Source organism: Cyprinus carpio, chromosome B5 (genome assembly GCF_018340385.1).
Source record: "Cyprinus carpio isolate SPL01 chromosome B5, ASM1834038v1, whole genome shotgun sequence".
NCBI classification, from domain to species: Eukaryota; Metazoa; Chordata; class Actinopteri; order Cypriniformes; family Cyprinidae; genus Cyprinus; species Cyprinus carpio.
This window is the reverse complement of record NC_056601.1, coordinates 10,911,443-10,933,242: the sequence shown is the minus strand read 5'-3', so window position 1 is coordinate 10,933,242 and position 21,800 is coordinate 10,911,443. Positions and strand designations below refer to the sequence as shown.

The 21,800-nt window shown below is 35.8% G+C and overlaps 1 protein-coding gene across 2 annotated transcripts; it reads left to right on the top strand.

Annotated features, from left to right (window-relative positions):
* Nucleotides 1-944: 944 nt before the first annotated feature.
* On the top strand, nucleotides 945-21,180 carry ttc33 (tetratricopeptide repeat domain 33). 2 transcript variants are annotated; one of them, XM_042724278.1, is made up of 5 exons: nucleotides 945-991; nucleotides 2,049-2,273; nucleotides 11,368-11,449; nucleotides 17,042-17,173; nucleotides 20,595-21,180. In XM_042724278.1, exons 2-5 carry the CDS (start codon nucleotides 2,050-2,052, stop codon nucleotides 20,961-20,963), a joined length of 807 nt encoding a protein of 268 aa, XP_042580212.1. In that variant the 5' UTR covers nucleotides 945-991; nucleotide 2,049; the 3' UTR covers nucleotides 20,964-21,180. The 2 variants fall into 2 exon arrangements, with proteins under 2 accessions (XP_042580212.1, XP_042580211.1); XM_042724277.1 differs by having other exon boundaries at nucleotides 962-1,036.
* Nucleotides 21,181-21,800: the final 620 nt, after the last annotated feature.

Genomic DNA, 21,800 nt, shown 5'->3' with positions numbered 1-21,800 from the left:
CTGTGCTTACAAATAACTAATAAAATTAATGGATGATAAAATCACTGACTATAGCTATTCTATTCTACAGAGAATTTTGCAACATTCATTCATCTGTTTACCTAAAGCCCAAATATAACATAGTTGTAGTGACTAATCATTGATCGATGTGCAGAACTGTCAGCAGAAACAGTTTATGTGCACGGGGTGTCCGTGACCAACGTGCAGTTCAAAGGGTACTGTGCTTGATTCTGTTCTGAAGGTTAATTGGCCACAAAAGTGTGGGGCAGTGAGATTCTTACGCAAGATTTTACAAACATGCACTAAATAACTATTCAGGATTATTAATGGTTCAACTCTGATCTTTGCTGTTTTTTCAGGGCTAAAATGATGGTAGCCTACAATATAGTACAGTGGTTCTCAACTCCAGGCCTCGGGACCCACTGCTCTGCACACTTTAAATGTTTCTGAATCTGACACACTCTGTTCAGTTCATGGATCTCTCTCCTAATGAGCTGATGATCTGAATCATGTGCGATAAATAAGGGAGACAAACAAAATGTGCAGAGCAGTGGGTCCCGAGTACTGGAGTTGAGAATCACTGATATAGTACAATAATAAACTTATTAATGATAATGATAATGATGATAATTCAAAATGATTAAAATAATATTTTACTATAAATAATCAAAAGCAGGAGAAAGAAGACAAAGATTTATCACAGCTCTTGATTAATACTTGAAGATGTTCACTGCTCCAAAAAAGACAATGTACAAGCTATTTCTCTTTTTTTATCTACAAAATAAATATCCCTGTTTTTGTTACTGTATACAGTGACAATTAAACAAAAAACAGGATTCAGATCCATCCAGTCTCCGTTGTCGTTGTGAGATGGAAGAGATAAACTACTCTCGTGATATTTAATGTCTCTTAAAACTGCCCCTGTACCTTTAAGAGAGTTTTACAGTACTTCCGGGTTAGAGAGCTGAGTGTGGACAAATCCAAAACATTTGTGAGTAACGCATAGATGAAAACGCGACCTGCCATTGGTGCTGGGGTATTTTCATTTCTATTTATGAATCAGATTTGGCTTTTTTAAACCCATAGTTTTAATTTAACGTTAGCCTACATGTTTAGCCGCACGCGCAAACGTAAAGATTCTTTAAAAAATTAAAGCTCAGAAAGTGCTTTATTGACCGCCGCCTTCAGTTTGTTATTTCACACAATATGAATGTGGCCTGTGCAGTAATTCGCATTGGACTGTAAACAGCCTTGTGTTACTTAAGATTTTCACCAGCTTACGCCTGTTATTGACCTCAAGTTGGCTGTATTAGAAGTGCACTTGACCTTCTTGCAGTACAGGTTCAATATGAGATGACTCAACCTAGACATTTACAATTGAGCTAAGCCATCATAAATGCAAAAACAATAATGCATGATGCGTTTGTTTCAGTACAGACAACAACCTTAGTGTGTTAAAAGAGATATTTTTTATTAATATATTATTTTATGTATCTTCTTTGATTCCAATGGAAATATAGTTATAAAGTATGATGTTATACAATTTTTTAAAATCAATTATTTTGCCAGCGCTTTTGCATGGAATAAAAACAGTGTAGTATTAAATGAATACAAAACAGTATTTAAAATGAGATCATACAATAGTCTTACAATACAGTATTTTCCTAGTTTGTCCTCAGAATAGTTTTCTAATGTCCTTCTCATGACTTTTACTGAAATTATACAGTTAAAGGATACACACAGACAGTGTCTTTACATTTTATGTAAATATTGTGAACTTGTTAATGTATCACATATAGTAATTTTCAAAGAATAAGGAAAAATAACAGATCTACCTTCTGAATCACTATCAGCAGTGCTTATTTGTATTGTAAAAATGATTTTTTGAAAACGCGTGGTGGCTGTCCTTGTAATTGTTACATTGTAATGTAGAATTCAAATACATTATATATATATATATATATATATATATATATATATATATATATATATATATATATATATATATATATATATATATAATTTATTTATTTATTTATTTTTTTCAGAATGGCCTCCTTTGGTTGGAAACGTAAGGTGGGAGAAAAAGTTTCCAAGACGACAGTGCAGCAGTTTGAGAAGGACTCAGAGCAGGCGGATGATGAGGATGTGGAGAAGGAGGGAGTTGATTGGCTGCACGTCATCAAGCGGCGACGTGAAGTGCTGCTGGAGGATTGTGCTGCTAAGAGCAAGAGGCTAAAGGATGAAGGGATGCTGCTCGCTGAGCAGGGCAGGTAGACGTTTGTTTGTGTGCTTATTAGTCTGCTTGTTAAATCCAAATGTCTATTTCCAGCAGTCTTAACAGAGAACTAAATATTGCAAGTTTGGATGAGCTATTAGGCAGCCTATGTTGGGGAATAGCAAGAAGAGTGTACAGAAAGAGCCAAGTGTCAAACAACATTGCTTCTACTGTTTTTATTTCTTAGGTACAGTCTGAAGCATTATATGTGGTATGAGTCAAAAAGCGAGTCAGTGATTTAAAATTATGTAAAGACGTTAAATGTTTCCACAGTGTTTTGTGGGTGCACCATTGTAATCTATTCTTTTCCATTCGCTTGCTTATGTTCACTACTGTTTGAAAGTAAGGGTTCAGCAAGATGTTTCTTATATATATATATATATATATATATATATAATTAATTACTGTTTCCACAAAATAATAAGCAGGGCAATGGGTTTCAACAGTAAAGTTGTAAGGTAAGTTTCTTGAGCACCAAATCAACATAAACGATTTCTGAAGGATCATGTGACACTGAAGACTGGAGAAATGGCTGCTGAAAATTCAGCTTTGCCATTACAGTAATAAATTACATTTTAAAATGTATTAAATTAGAATGCAGTAATTGTAAAAATATTACGGTTTTTAAGTTTTCATCATTTCACAATATTACAGTTTTACCATATTTTTGATGAAATAAATGCATTCTTGATGAACATACTTTATTTCAAAAACATGAAAAAATCTAACCGACTCCAGACATTTGAATAATAGCATATACAGACATACAAACTGGTATGACATTGATGTCCTGATTTTGATAGGGAGCTGTCTGCCTGATTTGAAAAGACAAGTCACATAATAAGATACTTGCTGGCCCATGGAAAACCTCTCTCCTCTTACCTGATTTTCAGTAAGTCTTTCTGTTTTTTACAGTCTGGCCGCGTTTGCCAGCCAAATTCCTTCCAGGAAAAACTGACAGCTGTTTTGCCTTTACGGTTATTCATCTGTTAGTTGTTATTTAAGCAGCTCAATGCATTAGCCAGCAACATGACAAAGCAGTTATTGTCAGTCATAGAAACAGATTTCTTAGAGTCAGCAACAAAGAAGATAAGTGGTGGGTCTTACAGTGTCAATTATAACAGTGCCATATTCATCCAGCAGATGGGACTGTGGGTTCGTTATGGACTCGCTGCATGTGGATGTCACTTATTTAACCTGTTCACCCAAAATATGCGGGCTCATACAAAACTATTATATTGCTTCAGAAGACCTAAAATATAGTGCAGAAGTTGTATGGGGTATGATGCTTTTTATGGTGCCCTTTTTGTAATTTTGGAACGTGACAGCCCAGACCCGCATGCAAATGAATTATATATAGATTTCTGGGTTTGCTGTGCTTTTAAAAACATTGACTTACAACCAACTATTTACATAATTCGTCCTGAATGAAAAATATAAATTGAGCACATATTAGCAGGGATAAAGCTGTTTATTATATCACTTTTCAAAGCAAATCTTGTGCTTTGTTTATTTCAAGTAGAATAAAGGATTACATCTGTCTACTTCTATTGAAATTTATTCTTGTAATGACTTTCATGAAGTAAGCCAGACACCGGCTGGAGAGGCCTAGACAGGAGTTCAGTACAGTATGAAGAAGCTGAAAATTTTAACACTCAAATGGGACTTTGGGTTTTAGCATATCCGTGAAAAGCTCAACCAACGGTCATGAAGTGCAACCAACCTGAAAGGTGATACACTCCAATGTGCAGTTTTTGCTTTCGTTATTTATTTTCAAAGATAATAAGTAATTATGTCATTGTTTAATATGCACCCTCTTCTCATGGAGGCAGTATTTCTTATATGAATTAATGTAGCAGGTGTGTCTGTATAAACCTTAGGATGATCCTCATCTCTTTGAGCTGAGTGGGTGTTAGGAAATATGAGATGGAGAGGTAAAAGGGCTTCTTTCTCAAGTTTCTCATCCTTTTAGCCGGAACAATATGTCAAATTAGGCCGCTTGTTTTCTCAGTGTCCAAAGAAAGGCAATAAAATGTCATAACCAGCAAGCATTTAAAGAGGATAATAGAATAGCTTGAACTTACTGGAAGATGGTTTAGAGGCATGGATTAAACTCAAGCTGCTGTTATTGCGGCCTTACCCTGTAAAGCCTTAACAAGACCCTGAATGGTCAGGGTGAATTGGCACTCTTCAATTTTACAACATTTTAGCTCCTTCTTTTCTTCTTCACTCTCTTTGTCTCCGTCCTTGTTTGGATTCCTTTAAGAGCTGTAGTTTGAAATGATTTTAATGGCATGATTAAGCAGCACTTTGACTCGAACTGTGTAAAAATGTACTGTAGGCCGCTGCTGCTCATGATGTGATTACCGTAGCATTATGCCAATATTTGTTGCACCTGCTTTTTCAGAGAAATTAAAGGAAGGCCGGATAGTGTTCACTAGAAAATGTGATGATGTGTCTAAAGCGTTGGTAGCAGCTGGTCTTTGGCGGGTTGTTGAATCTATTTATTGCCTGATCAAGTGAGGTAAATGACAGGGCCACAGGTTTTAGTGTTTATGTATAATTACCCCTTTGGCTCTGTCTTGCTAAAGGACCGGCTGTCCCTGTAGTGTTCTTTGGCTGCAGATTTGGTGACTTGCATTTGGTGTAAACAGTCTTGCCGTTGGGCTCATAAAATTGACTGAAAACAGCAGGTAACCGTATAACGGGTGTAAAATGTTTGACTGTGTACCTTTTGACTCCTGAGCAAAGAAGTTTTTTGTTTTTTTTTTAATAACCATAATTAAAGATATCCACGTGAGGATCAATTTTCTACTGGAAACTGTTCTTCCCTTTTTATTGCTACTGGGAATTTTTGATCGTTTTATCATGCATAGGATGATCTTCAAAAAGGAAAAATGAAAAAATGAAGGTTTGCACACTGCATTACTTGTCCTTTTTTTCTCTCTTTACTCTTCGTTAAGCGTCCCATTTAACTGTGGAGGGCAAAAATAGCACTGTCCAAAGAGGGTTCTCTAGGCTCATTTGACCTTCATTCATTGTCATGCTATAAGAATATGAAGTGAATCTAGACAGTGGATCTAAATATATTTGAATGTATTGGAAATCTGAAACAAATTAAAATGAATGAATGATACATAAAATGCCCACATTCACCTTTTTTTTAAGTTTGTGGAAGTGTGCACATAATCAATTTATATATTTTACATATACTATTTGAAAAGGATGATTATTCAAAGTAGTCTATGTATCCCTCAAGAGATTTTTATTGTAGAAATGTAGTGTGTATATGGAGGTATCAATGTATATTTCAGTCAATGTTTTTACATTTCTATTTGGTCCCACTTTATATTAGGTGGCCTTAACTACTATGTACTTAAATTTAAATGAATAATTTGGAACAATGCACTTTTGTGTTACATTACATTTATAATTACACTGTTGACCCATCCCTTACATCTTAACTCACCCTTAAACCTACCCATACCACCAAACCTGTCCCTAACCTTACCCATATCCCAACTCAACTGCAGCAGAAGTGTTTTGGGTAACTCTTTATTTTAAGATGTTCTTGTTACACATTACATGTATTTACTATTATAATAATGGTTAATTATGCATAATTACATTCAAGTAACCCTAAGCTGAACCCTAATCCTAATACAGTAAGTACATGTAGTTAATTAATATTATTCAGTACTTAAATGTACAACTACACCGTAATAAGGACACCTTAAAATAAAGTGTAACAATGTTTTGCGATACAATATGAACACAGTAAATGCATTGTACATAGTAGTTAAGGCCACCTATTATATGGGACCATTTGCTGTACAATAGTGCAGATGCTACGGCAGGTAATTTAAGGTGACTCTGTCTCATTCACATTCTCACAAAAGACTTAAACGCCTTTATTACTTTAAATCACCTTAACATTTCACATGTTGTAGCCATTATAGCTGGGGTCAGTGATGATGCTCTGTTAAACATGGTGCTGGCTAATGCTTTACACCAATAAGTGAAAACCCAGCAGCCCCTGAAGAGGCGTGTTGCCCTTGGTGACACTTATAATCAAGTTTTTTGAAGAATAAGTGGATTGTGATAAGGAAATTACATGGAGCTGGAGGAAAGTGTGTACAGGTCAGCACAGTGCACTCACTAGACTGCATTTGAAACTCTCTTTGTGTTTTTGAAACACAAAGGGTGAAAAATATGAGGTCAAGGATCATCACTGCTATCCAACTGTAGTGCCATGCTTAGAAGATGCATTATATTTATTTCTAACCCAATATAACGAGTTAGTTCTTAAGCTGCATGGGAGTTTTGAAAGCTGGATTTTCTCAGCAGTTTGCTTACTCTGCCATTTAACCCTGAGACCAATTAGTTATCCCAGTATTAACATGACTTTCACTTTGTTTCTTTTACTTCTTGGTGGGGCTTTACTTTCTTATAAATTTCCTCTCAGTTAGATCAAGGCTTACAGCCATTGTTGCTGATTATAAACTGCTGCATAGTTAACCTGATAATGCAACACTTTAACCATTTTAACATGTGAAAATAATCTGGATACATATTTTACTTTTACTTTCATGTGACTTAAGTGTAAACACTCAGGTTGGAGAAATTTGATTTTTATCTCACTCAAAACTCATCTTCATTACCTATTTGATTTTTCTCTTGGTGTGAATCATAAAATCGTAATTTATGAATCACAAGTTGAAGTATTACACATATATGTGTGTGTGCACATGTAGTTCACTCATGAAGCTCTAGATGGCACAGACAGATGGGTTGTTAATGCAACTGATGATATTCAGAGAGTTAAACGACTTGGCACAAGCTGATTGGTTCATGCTGCATATGCAGCCAGTGAGCTTCCTGCCTTGCATTATGGCTGGTTAGCATTCACTTGAGATTTCCGAGTTTCTCTAAAACCCTCCACCTTCCCCAGCTCCACCTGTGTAGATCTGCTACGGATTATTTTATATCCTATATGTGCAGCAGCAGTATGTCTTAAATACTCATGGCACCGTATCGCCATATGCATTGGCAGTAGCAAGTTCGTGTACTTGCTTGCAGCAGCAGCAATAACCTACAACTACAGCAATAACAAACTACATCAGCAATTCAGCAGCAGCACCAGCAGCGTAGCAGATCTATTCCACCAAAACCAAATACATTAGCAGTGTCATATACATCACCATGCTAAAATCTTCAGAGAGTTGTCATGATTAAAATATATTTGAAGTGGATCAAAAACCTTCATCAAAGTTCACCTAAAACCAAAATGTGTTCTTGACTTAGAACAACTCTGATGAACTTTTTGATCCACTTCAAATGTTATATATATACATATTTTACTTTTACTTTCATGTGACTTAAGTGTAAATACTCAGGTTGGAGAAATTTGATTTTTATCTCACTCAAAACTCATCTTAATTACCTATTTGATTTTTTCTTGGTGTGAATCATAAAATCGTAATTTATGAATCACACTAGTTGAAGTATTACACATATATATGTGTGTGTGCACATGTAGTTCACTCATGAAACTCTAGATGGCACAGACAGATGGGTTGTTAATGCAACTGATGATATTCAGAGAGTTAAACGACTTGGCACAAGCTGATTGGTTCATGCTGCATATGCAGCCAGTGAGCTTCCTGCCTTGCATTATGGCTGGTTAGCATTCACTTGAGATTTCCGAGTTTCTCTAAAACCCTCCACCTTCCCCAGCTCCACCTGTGTAGATCTGCTACGGATTATTTATATCCTATATGTGCAGCAGCAGTATGTCTTAAATACTCATGGCACCGTATCGCCATATGCATTGGCAGTAGCAAGTTCGTGTACTTGCTTGCAGCAGCAGCAATAACCTACAACTACAGCAATAACAAACTACATCAGCAATTCAGCAGCAGCACCAGCAGCGTAGCAGATCTATTCCACCAAAACCAAATACATTAGCAGTGTCATATACATCACCATGCTAAAATCTTCAGAGAGTTGTCATGATTAAAATATATTTGAAGTGGATCAAAAACCTTCATCAAAGTTCACCTAAAACCAAAATGTGTTCTTGACTTAGAACAACTCTGATGAACTTTTTGATCCACTTCAAATGTTATATATATATATATATATATATATATATATATATATATATATATATATATATATATATATATATATATATATATATATATATACAGTATATAGTGAAAGGGTGTGAAACTTGCTTTCAACAGTATCCTTTCACTATACAATTAACAAAATATTAAACCATATTACCATATGCAGTTCAGTGTAGGTGGGTTTCCTGTTTTGACCATGATGTGAAATCAGCCAGATTTCATCATGTGAAAACAACACCCTATAATCCTTAACTCATTGATGTTCAGTAAGTTGTCTCTCATGAAAAACGTGACAGGACAGATGGCTTGTGTCTTCTCCTGTCAGTAATGTTGACACATGTCAGAGCTTTTCCACTATTAGTGGTACTATTTCCTGGGTGACATTAATTTCGAGTAAAACCTTCCTGCCATACTTCATTAAGCGGGATGAAATGAGACCATTTGTAAGTTTCCATTGCAGAACTGATTTTACAGATGTCTGTACATCTGTAATTTAAGTTCTGAAAGTGCTACCAGTTCAAAAGTGAAAGATTTTGCTACCAAACAACAGAAATAGCAGGTGACTTATTATTACCTAGCATATTCCTAATGCTGAACTCAACTTCAATTTCCATGTCTTGCTGATAAATTTGCTATTTGTTTTTTATTAGCATATTCTGTGATATTAAGACTTAATGTTTACACTTAAGAGAGAAGCGATCAGAAGAAACACACTTGACTCTGTGCTTTCTCCGTGTCATTTGTCACACAAAACATTTGTGGTTTCTCACAACCACACCCAGACACCCTTTTACACTACCACATGCAGCACATGGTTTCAGAGAAGAAAAATGACAAGATGTTTTTTTGCAAACACCTGTCTTACTTTTCTACTAATAATGTACCGTCAGATTGTGACAGAGCATATTTGTAATTTTAAATTGATTACATAGCTGGCTGACCTTTGTTCCCATAACATTGCCTGAGGTGTTCCAACATATTATATTTTGCTGTTGAAGTTAATATTAAATAGTGAAAATTCCATGTATAGTATCAGTAAAAAGTTTTGTTTACCATGTTTTGCGCAATCAGCTAATTTTATGTTACTCTAGTGTGAGGTATGTTTGAAAATATGAACAGGAGAACACCTTGCCACATACCTATGCTACGCCCACTTTTGCAGGTACAGTAACACTATGTACTTTTTCCCTTTCCATAGCTTATGACGTATTTCACAATCGTGTACTTGGAAAGTATCTAGTAATCTGACTTTGAGGCATTTTTTTCTTCCCCTGTGGGCGCTTTGATTAATTCCTTCATAGGAAGCCCTTATCTCACCAATTACCACAGGTCTCTGAAAAGTGCTTCCGTTTAATCACTGTATATTATTTGCATGATAAACACAGACATGGCACAGCGTAATGGATCTAAACCATTTTTATGGACTCTTAGAAAAATGGCATGTTGTATTTGCCCAGCTGATGTTTAACTCTAACTTAGTTTTTTACTAGCTTACATTGTGTAAATACAGGAGCTGGTTTTGTGAAGAGGAGGTGACTGCTTGGTCTGGAGAATTACAGGAATTTATAAGGGCTTAAAATTCAAAGTCTTCAATTTAATGATGTCTGACCCTCATTGCCAGCATTTCCAACTAGTGACATGTTTTGAAATTTGAACTTATCATTTCAGACTTTGTGACGTAGGTAAAGTAATTACTTTGGTTTTCTTAGAAGACTGCATGTTCTGACATAAAGCATTCAAGCACACAATGTACCTGTACGTCTGTTTTCAAAACAGCTGATCAATTAACCAGCAAACAGTTTTCAATTAACAAGCCTTTTGGTTTCTTTCACAATGAAAAAAAAATGGCCTGATCATTTACTGTCAAATTGTCTACGCAAAGTTAGCAGTATGCCAAGAATCTAAACACAGCCTAGTGTCAAATAAGATTCAGTCTGACTCCTTATTTTGGGAAAACTGACTCCTCATGTCCTATTTCCACAAGAACATTTCTTTGCACCCTAAAACATTGAATTTTATGATGCAAGTATCTAAAAATAATGGGAATTGCACTACAAATTGCACTACAGCTATAGGCTGTAGACGGTTTTCTTTTGTGTAATGGTTATAGTCATAAGAAAGTGATTTTTTTTTAAACCCCATATTCTGATGAGCTATCAAAACACTTATTTATACTCTTTTGTCAGTTAGCTTTTTCTGGAGGGAATGAAAACAAGAGAAGACTTGCAGTTGCATGTGTTAAACCTGTCGTCAAATATCCTGTTTTACCCCATACATACCTTATGTTGCTCACTCTGCCTCAACTGTCATGAGGGTCTGTGTGTGTGTGTGTGTGTGTGTGCATACATCCATTATATTATAGTATATTATATATTTTGCAAACCAGAAAGCTCTTAAGTTTATGCTTAGAAATATGTGTCTTGCCTAGCTAAAATTGATTTATTCGCCAAGTCTTGATAAGCCACTCAAAATGCATGCTTTCTTTAGTCATCGCAATTGCTGTTCTATTTACTAAAATTGGCTATGATTACTAAAATTGACTTTTTCTGATGCTTACCAGTTAACAGACTCGCTAGAGATGTGCTTGAATCATCTATTGTATCAGTGTGAATTTGCTTTTCATTCAGCCCAACAAATATTTGTTGTGTGCTTTGTACGACTAAAACCATTCACTGACAATTAATTTAGCTTTTTCGTTCACTGTAGGTGTTGAATGATAATTTAAATTCCATTTGTCATATAAATCTTGACAAATGCTAGACATTTGGCCTTTGATAACAGTTTGATTGTAAGTGTTTTAATAATGAAGTGATTTAATAAGTGTGTGCAGCAGTGTTTGTGTTCTTGTATGTGCATTTGCACTATGTGTGTTTAAACATACTGTAGTTGTTATGCGTGTTCGATATTTTAAACAATCATTTACAGGAGTATTTTCTGTATATGTGTTTGCTGTAGGAACTGGGAGGCATTGAAGAGGTGGGATGAGGCTATTCAGCTCACGCCAGACGATGCTGTGCTGTATGAGATCAAGTCACAGGTAAAAAAGAAAATCTGCTAAATTGATTCACACTAAAATTAATTTTAATGTAAATGGTAAGTCTGCAATAGTGGAATTTACCGCAGATGTAGAGACGCACAGCTGTTATGCTGACACACTATTTTCCTCTCTGTTATTTTCATTTCCTCCTCCCTATGTTTCACTGTCCAAACACACTCCCTATTTGTGGCTTTATAACAGAACGTTTTGACATCTAGGGTTTTTTTCTGTATTGTACCTTCTTGTCTCTCACTGTCTTGTGCTGTTACCACACAAACTGTATCTTACATAGAGAACATGATAGACATACTGTATCTGTCCTTCACTCTGGATGGAATTATTATTCCTTGATGACACCACCGATTTTAGATAGTGATCCTGAATATGCAAGCCACATCAACATAAATAAATGATGCCATTTAGCAGATGCTTTCTCATGCCTTATTGTAGGGAAAGCCCCGTTGGGTTTAAATGTCTTGCACAAGAGCGCAGTGGTGATCTGACAAAGCTGTTACACTATGTCATTAACTCACCAGTTCATGAGTCACATTTGCTTGGTATCAGACATGGGATCCTTCAAGTTAGTAACCTAGATATGTGGTAATCATCTGTCTACAACCCCCGTGAGGAAATGTGTCGAACACAATGAAATGTTAAAAACAGTGTTGAAGGAGTGCTGTGTTTCTTTCATTACCCTGTCTGATTACTAAAAAATAACTAAAAATATATATTATTGAATGTATTATTGTTGTTCACTGAATATTGGTTAAAATAATGTCATGAACACGATCATGGAGTTTACTTCAGCTAATGGTGGGCTGTTTATAAAAAAATATGTTTAACGATCACATTAATATGTTAGGAGATTGTAATGAATAGTAAACCTGTTTTATGATGATGAATGACAGTGTTAAGACCATAAAAGAAAGAAAAGCACTTTGACGACCCTCCAGGCGGGCTGCTACCTCAACTTTAACAAGCCAGAGCAACGTCTTCATCCAGTGTACACATGGGAAAATGTTTGTAAGCACCTGCTTTTGTACAAATCAGATGGTAACAGGATATATTTGTAAAACATTTGCACACAGAAAATCATCTATTAAAATCACGGAATAGATAATATTATTGTTAAGATGGCAGAGCTGGTAGAGCAGATGGTGGTTCCAGGTTATGATGAGCCAAAGATGCCCATTAGTTTCAGTCAACAAATGACCTAATCAGCCTTTTTATCTGCTCTGTTATTTGTCACCTCCTTCTTTCATCTTACCTTTAATATCCTGTCTTTCACTTTCTCCTATCTATTATCCACTCCTAGCATCTCATCTCAGCTTTAGCTCTGACAGTAAAGATAAGAGTCTGCTACAGTATCTTGAATCTGGCAGAGGCAGATCAACTCAAAATATCAGTCAGTTTTTCTGTCGAGTATTTCCATATCTTTGACATCTTACTTGAAATTGATTTTGCACTAAACAGAGGGTATCGATAGATTGAAATGTTATGTAATTTATTTTACTTGTTTACTTCTTTTACTTGTTTATCAGGATCTTAGTTACTGTATGTTTTGTCATTTTGACATGTCATTTTTAAATTGCAGGCATTTGAAATGATGACCAAATTCTGTGATAAAAAACAAAGACAGATTTAAGCTTTAGACTTTCATGATTTCAACATATCTGCAGTGTAAGCTCTTCTCAGGAATTGTCTTGGATTGCATCATCTGGTTTTCTCATTTATTTTACTTCACTAGTCTGTACAGAATTTGCTGAATGGCCCTAAATCTTGACATAGATGTTTGCGTACGTGCTTGCCTTACTCAGTCATACGCACACATGCATGTGCTATAGAGCCTGTTCAGTGACTTAGCTCCCACAACATAACACATAGGACCAGTTTCTTAGTGTTGTCATCGTGTTGTTATTGCTCATTTCACTTGTGTTGTGTCTTGTTTCCATTGTTGTGCTAATTTCGTTGTGTTGTGTCTTGTTTCTATTGTGTTGTGACTTGTTTCCATTGTGTTGAGCTGAGCTGATTTCGTTGTGTTGTTCTAATTTCGTTATGTTGTGTCTTGTTTCCATTGTGTTGCCTCTTGTTTCAATTGTGTTGTACTAATTTTGATGTTTAGCGGCTTGTTTCCTTTGTGTTGCGGCTTATTTCCATTGTGTTGTGCACTACTGGGCCACCGTATAGCTGTTTACTGAGATGAGTGCACACACAAACACACTTGATTGCTCTCTTATTTCACTAACATAGGACAGATTACATCCAGCAGTCATTACATCTCCTCACTTAGTCTGTTCTTTCTGTCTTCTTGTAACCCTGTTTTATCTTTCCCATCCTTCACTGTCTTTTTCTTTAAATTTCCATCCTCTATTATTTCTCACTTTTAAACTCCTCTTTCATTGCTCTTCATCTTATCTTTGGCACAAGAGTATTGGCTTTGATGTCTGTGAACGTTGTCTGTTGTAGTTTTGTTTTTCATGGCAAAGATGAGTGTGAGTGAAATGACAGTTGGACTTTAAAACCCCTTTCGACTGATTGATTTCCTGATTAAATTTTCAATCCAAGCAACAACAGTCTGTTCATATTCTCATCTAGTACTCTCATTCAGAGATCTAACACAGACTCGGTATGTGGGTGTTAACTTCAGAAACTGGATAAAGCCTAAATCAAATAGTCTTTGCGAAACATGTAACAGTGATAGAGCAGGTTTTATAATACAATTGGCTCTCTATTATAGTTTTTCAAAATGAATAAAGTACGTACATACATTTAAACATATTTCTTTGCAAAAAACTGCATCTGGAAAACCTATAAAGTTGTTTTTCTGCATGCTATAAAGAGCAAGCCAATAGAAATATGAAATTGTTTGGCATCATTTTAATTAAGGTTATTAAGTTTAATAATAAATAATATCAGTTAAAAATATATAACAAAGCATTGCATTTCTTATTGGTTATGAATGATTGGCATCCACTGCATTCAGTGAAGCTTCACTAGAGGTTGAACATCTGTTGGTCATGTCAGAATGATCACAATTTATTTGGCTGATTTATTGAGTTGAGTGTACATGAAGAACACCCTAAAGGCATAATTACCAAAAGAAAGCTCTGCACTTTCTTTCAAATTTCTTTTGATCACAATACAATACAATATACACAATATATATTGTATATTGTGTACAATTGTCTATTGTATATTGTGAAAAATATCTATATTGTGTAAAATGTGCATATTGTTTTTTTTTTCTTGTTTCTTGTACTGCCATGGCACAGAGTCTTGTACCTAAGAATTTCACCATGGTTATACTTGTGTACACGATGTGTGACAAAGAGATTTGATTTGATTTGATACATTACTGTGAATGTTGACTTTACACTTTTATTTGTTGTACCTAATGTGGACTTTTTTTTCTTCCTGCCTATAATAAAACTGTCCAGTCATTCCATTTTATTTTGATTTTTTTTTTTACTTGAACTCACATCATACAATTATGACTTCCCAACTCATACTCACTAGTGGGAATTTCCCAGAAGCACTTGAGCGCAGCATAGGTCAGAGATTTATTTCATCACTGGCTGTCCTTATTTTCCCCTTCTTGTTGTGACCTTTTCCTGACTGATCACATGATTATATGAGGTGAGTCACCTGAAAAGAGTGATGATTGAGTGTGTCTCTCATTAGTAATCTGATCGCATTGAAGTGGCAGGTTGGCTCTGGTCTTGCCCTGATCCATCTACAAGCAATGTTTCACAACAAGTCGAGTTTGCATAAAGTTTATTTTTAAATTTTCCTTTCAATTTGTCCTTTCTCCTCTCTCATCGTGTCCCCTGCATCTGCTTATTGTTTAGCAGTGGCTCTCACCTCATCGTGAATCTAACATTTTTCAGCCTGCCTGCAAATTCAGAACCAAACCTGCTGGAAACTAAGATTACAGCCCAGTTTTGTCCTTTAACTGCTGTTACTCTGGCAACACCCTGCCCTGTATAAAGCTTGTATTTACTTTGATTATTGGGCTGACCTGAATTTAAAGGCTTTAAGTAAATAAAACTCCATAATGGAAACATCTGTGATGTAAGAACATCCCTGTGTTACCACGTAGTGCAGTGTTTGCTCGCTCGTTGTTATTATATTGTCTCTCTCTTATGGCCCAAGTGGATGTTTTGCGTTGTGATAAAACTTTATTGATGTTTAAAATAAAATTTTAAATTACATCAGCTTGGGAACTGTTGTAATTGAGTAAATATGAATAGAGTTGCTCATTCTTGCCATTAATTATAGACCAAACTTGAAGCCTAAATAACCATGTGTTACTTCAGGAAAACTGCAATACCCTTTTAGAACAGTCATATTTGGGTATCTGACTGAAATTAGGTCTGGGGGTGGTGAAAATTATTTAGTTTTGTTCTTCCATAAATTATACCTAGTCATACCTCAAAGTGAATTTAAAAAAAATTCGTTTTCTTAAATTTTTTTTAAATTGTTAACAATGTGCTAAAGGGCTGTTGTAAGTTGCATAAATCAGGTTTTGTAAAGGCTGGAATACACTGCACAACATTTGCCCAAATTTTGGCCCCGATTTGCAGTCTGGAGGAGTTGGTTAACATTGCAGAAAGTAACAGCCTGTCTGAAGATTTTGGCCAGTTGGAGGAGACCGATTTCACAGATGGCCACAAACTCCATTTTTATCTCCATAGTTTCAGACTATGATCCCATTCATTTGGAGGAGTCCGTTTTAGAGCTCATATTGTTTTCATTTGTCATGCGTCTTCTAGCAATGAGGCGTGTGTTCTGTGTGACTTTGTTGTGTTGGAAACAACCGGTAGTCTGGTAGATTGTGATCATCATTCATTTGGTGTATGATTTCCAGTCAGCAAGTCTTTGATGCCTAGTCTTTTAAAGTGCTCATATTATGCTATTTGAAAGCTTCATAATTTGGTTTTGGGAGTCCCCTACAACAGGGTTACATGAATGCAAGGTCAAAAACTTTCATTTTCTTATAATACTGTATGCATATAAATTTACCTTATTTCTCAACGACTCTCAAATTATTAATTTGAAGATTCATACTTCCAAACCCCTCCTTTGCGTGAGGCTACTCTGATTGGTCCAATGACCCAGTCTGTTGCACTTCGTCTACTGAATACAGTGCATGTCGGAAACGGAATGTAGTAAAGAAGACCCAGATAACAATTGTCAACATATTATCCACACGAACAAGCTACAGCCTTTGAGGAGGGTTCAAGTTTACACGGAATGTCCATGCAGAACGTAAGCAGGCATAATGCATATGTTAACATTTGACGTGTGAACTTGATGGAAAGGGAATTTTAATTTTAAATGACTCGTTTTAGCCATGCAGGGTCGACTCCATCTTTTGTGAGACAATAACTTTATTTATGATGCACTTTCAGCTTTACTTTGCAGACTGCTTTCATTCACATACCGCTACATTACACACTGCATAAAAGGTCATTTTCAAAAATCCCTAATGGGGCGACTTTAAAATCTGTTTAGCTTTTTCAAAATTAGTCTTGAGAAAATATTTCAGAATTGAGTCTGTCAACTTCTAACTTTGTGATGTGTAATCCTTAGGTGTTGATCACCCTTCAAGAAGTGTTCCTGGCTGTGCAGTCTGCAGAGATGGCCACCAGGCTCCGCCCCCTCTGGTGGGAGGCGTGGCAAACTCTTGGCCGCGCCCATCTAAGTCTTGGCGAAGTAGAACTTGTAAGTAGATTTTATGTAATGAGCTGCAATTATGCCAAAAGTATATAGTTAAATCTGCCCCATCGGGTCTTACCGTAAAAAATAAATAAATAAACAGAACCACTGCAATATTTTCAGACATAAATGTGTACATAAATGTGATATTTAGTCCAAAGATTCAATGTTTTTTTTTTATTCGATAAGCAGAGTTCCCGTTCATTGATTGCAATTGAAGCGTCCTTGCTTTTTGGTTTGTCTATTTTTTGTTTGTTTGTTTAGTAACGAACGGCGTATACTAAATGTTCTCTTTTATTATATCCCATCCTAAAACATCAGGGCCCTAGGCGACAACCTGTATAGCTTAAATGAACAGCCGACCTTGGGAGTCGGATTATTAGGTGAAGAATTGTTTCCACACAGTTTATTTAGCATTCTGAAGCATCTCTTCCGTTTTTAATCAAACAGCCTGTGGTCTCCAATCTAGCGTCCCTCCATGTTATGCTGTCAGTGTCCTTGTCAGTCAATATGAGGTGAATAAGTCCTCTTGCCACTTATCCATCACACAAATTGAGTGTCATTGTGATGAATTGTGTAGTTCAGTACATCCAAGCCCAGGAGCATGGAAGATTACTTGAAGAGGAACACTGCCACACCTTACATGCCCTGACCTGTGTGTGATTGTGTGCATTAGACAGACATGCTTAATGAAAGAAAACCTTGCAGATCCTTCAGTTCTCCAGCTAGTAACTACTTGCGTGTGTGTGTATAGTAATCCAAACACTCATCGCACACACTGAGTTTGACGTCTTGGCTAGAAATTGAATAAATACTTTACTATTTTGGGCTAAGCATGCCTTGTCAAGTCATTCACCAAAGAGAAAAATAACCTGAGGATGGAGAAGGACTCAGATGAAATTTTAGGACTAATGTTTACGTTCTGTGATTTTTAAGAGGGCTGTAGTTTTTTTCAGGATCATGGAACACATTTTCTTAGAACTGCTGCAATGATAATTAACTTTTTATTAAAAGGTTGTTCACAACAAGGATGATAACTATTTCCCTGCCCGAATCTTAAATTCATAGCACATGGTAATTTCTCAAGATTTATTTAAAATGTGCCAGTGTTCATTCTCAAATGAACGTGTAACATCAATAAGAGCTCCTGCATTCATTTTGCTTTAATGTAAATGATTAGTTTTAATAATATTTATGTCCATTGGGTCAAAGTAGAGTTCATAGCATCAATGTTTATGCATCGTTGAAGCTTTTGGAACCATGCTGATCATTTGTAATCATTTTAAATGAGGCCTTATTAACATTTTTTTTGATTCTGAATCATAGTATCCAGAATTTAAATCATGATATTGCATAATTTAACACATTCTTTAAAGAAAAACAACTCATTTTACATTGGGCGATTCATTCCAGCTCACAAAAGATTAATATCCAATCAATTTGACCACATTTTAAGCACATTTACTGCTGTTCCTGGAAATCTCCAGTTCATTCCAAAGGAATGTTCTGTTAAGTTTCAGTAAGAAATAAAGAGGCTGGAGAAGAAGGGTTAGGTTTTTTCTGCCCCCTTAATATTTTAATAAATTATTGAAAAAAAAAAAATGTAGTACAGTTTTAAAAGAGCACAAGTTTTTCTTAGAAGTTGCTGTTAGTAATTTTCTTTGTCTGGAGTTATGACATTTTGATTAAAATAGTGAGATTGAAAAATGAAATACGTGCATAATTGTTCACAAAAAGATCAATAGCTTGCATTTTGAATTTCCCTTTCATGCCTACTTTTGTTGTTATATCCACATGAAAATGTCAAGTAACTTTTGTATTTGTACAAAAAAGAAAAAAAGTCATCTTACAGGATTCAGCACTTTTCAGTTTCTACGTTAGTCACTTCAAATGGACAAGGCAAGATTGAATGAGTCTATATCATGACTTCAGCACAACTGTTGAAATCATCTCTGCTAAATCGATCAGGACTCTGGAGGAGGAAAGGGCTCCCGAAGCCATCAGATGGCTTTATTCCTCATTAAAGGTTTTCTTCTTGACAAGGGCTAGAGATTCTTGGTTCCTGCTCACACTGGCTCTGATATTCTTCCTCTCTCAGGCTGATACGTGATCTTGTGTTTCAGTTGAAGGAGTCGACCATTCCTTTGTAGATTGTCAAGTCAATAGGGCAATTATGAAAGTAAAATGGCTCGCTAAATCCTATTTATGAATTCATTATTTTCCCAGGGGATGAAGAGAAAGCAAATGTCATTCTTTCTCTCTCTTTCATCCCCTCGTCCCCTGGGTAACACGAGCAGGGTGACTGATTCACAGCAGGAACTAGGCTTTAGACCTCATACGGAATTAAATGAACATGTGTTAGATCAGTTCTCCATAGACTGAACGACCTCTTCAGCACTCAAGCAGCTGTGATACTGTTTGCACATAAAAGCCATCTTCAGGAAATAAATATTTATCTATCTGATGATCATTTTAATACTGTGGATATCAAATATTGAGTGTAGAATAAATCGGACACATGTAGTTGATGTTTCATTCTTAATAATGTGGTTTGCAGCTGCTGTTTTTTTTTTTAATGCAATCATGGATGATGTGATTTGTCAGGGCTTATTATAAGTCAAGCTTATTATAAATTGAGCTGAAACCACATGCGTGTTTCTTTTTATCTTATTTTTTAAAGTGTTTTTTTTGGCTAGAAATGGGAAATGACTTATAAATTAAGTTGTTTTAGTACATTTTCATTAGTTCCAGAAGGCAGCTGAGGTTTATTTTATTATGAGAACTAGCAGGGAGTCATGAATGCTCATTTGGTTTGATTGTGGAATAAACATCTGTTCATGTTCATTTTGGAGTGTAAGGTATATCCTCATGAAGAGCTAGAGTCCATGCATTTTATATTTTAGCAAAATACAGCAGAGGGCAGAACTAGCATTCAGTGTGCCACTGCTTTTGGTCATATCAAACATTTAAGTTCAAATAAAAACATGAAATAATATAAATGAAACTGGACTTCTTGAGATAGAAGTTAACTGTAGGTTCGAAGAGTTAGACTTAATAATGTTGCAATAGATTTATATCTCAAATTAATGCTGTCCTTTTGAACTTTCTATTCATTAACGAATGTATTATTTGGGTAGTAAACCATTTTCATGAATGATTTCTGAAGGATCATGTGACACTGAAGACAGCAAAGGCCTTTGCCTCAGAGGAATAAGTTAAATTTTGAAATGTATTCAAATCTAACACCATTCAAATTGTAATAGTATTTCACAATATTAGTGTTTACTATATTATTGATCAAATAACACATTTACAATAAGATTACATTTGTTTATCTTAACTAAGAATGATAAATACTTCTAAAGCATTTATTAATCCTATTTTATGTTAATTCCCACACATTTAATGTTCCCTCTGTATGTTTCAGGCTGTACGGTCCTTCCAAGTGGCGTTGCACATGTATCCATCTGAGCGCCCCCTCTGGGAGGAAGACCTAGGCTGGGCCCTACAGCTCCGGGAGCAGCAAAAAGCTCTCCGTGAAAGAGAGAAACAGGAAGATGAAGCCCGAAGGCTGCTTGTGGAAGCTCCTGAGCTGAAGAGTGATTATGATTTTGAAAGCGATGAAGTGATTGAGGCTTGCACTGCCATGGCTGATAGACAAAAGAAATATGAGGACTTAAAGAAAACAGCGGTTGTTGTGGACGCACACGGGGTCACCAAAGAGGTGATTGTCAAAGATGACAGCGAACCCACTTCATCCTCACAGAGTGTTTTAGTCAAGGCACGAGGACTCTGAATGAAATAAAGCCTGGTTTTGTGTCTCCTCATGTGTATATTGTTTAGATTATGTATGTATTGTTAAGTTTATTTGATAATCCAGGATTCTGATTGACTTCCTCGTAGTGTTTAACAAAGTTACTATTCCCAGTGAGTATCAGATTCCAAGAAGATTTTGAAATGCTTCTGGATCATTTTCACTCAAACAAGAGCATAAATTCCTTCTTTTTACTGAAGCATTCTGTGGTTATTTCATAGTTTTAGGGCAGCTAAGCATCGCCTTTTAAGTTTCCAAAATAGCAGAACAATCCCTTTTTAAAAGGGTCATGAACTGCCTTTTTTTAATTAATTTGTACTGTTCTCTGAAGTCACCTTATAATGTTATAAAAAAAATTTACATCAAAAATCATCCTAATTTAGAAGTAATTGGCTATTTTCTGTCCTGTTTTTCACCCCCCGTATCAGAATGCTCTGTTTGAATAGGTTTGACGGATTGTAGGCTCAGAAGTAAACGCCCACTGCTATGATTGGCTAACAGCTGCCTATGTTTGACAGCCTACATCCTTCATTGATGAACAGTGCTGTCATTTAGGTTAAAAATCCATAAATACTCAGTACATATCAAACGATCTATAATAACAGACAAAGCAAAAGTGATCACATAATAACAAAAGTCACATCTGCGTGGTGCGCCATTACATACTGTTGGATCGAATCCAATATAGTCGGCACAGCATCGTCTTTGTTTCAATCTTTCTGAAAATCGAATTTGTCGATTTGTGCCTTGTTTGTAAATCCGCAGTAAAATGAAATGACTGAAATCACTGACTGAGTTTTTCCACAACTTGGCACTGCG

Excerpts from the sequence above, each read along its gene's own strand:
- ttc33 (XM_042724278.1), top strand. The coding sequence starts at position 2,050 with ATGGCCTCCTTTGGTTGGAAACGTAAGGTGGGAGAAAAAGTTTCCAAG. Across the intron at positions 11,450-17,041 it reads TGTATGAGATCAAGTCACAG|GTGTTGATCACCCTTCAAGA; the intron begins GTAAAAAAGAAA and ends TGTAATCCTTAG. Across the intron at positions 17,174-20,594 it reads GTCTTGGCGAAGTAGAACTT|GCTGTACGGTCCTTCCAAGT; the intron begins GTAAGTAGATTT and ends TGTATGTTTCAG.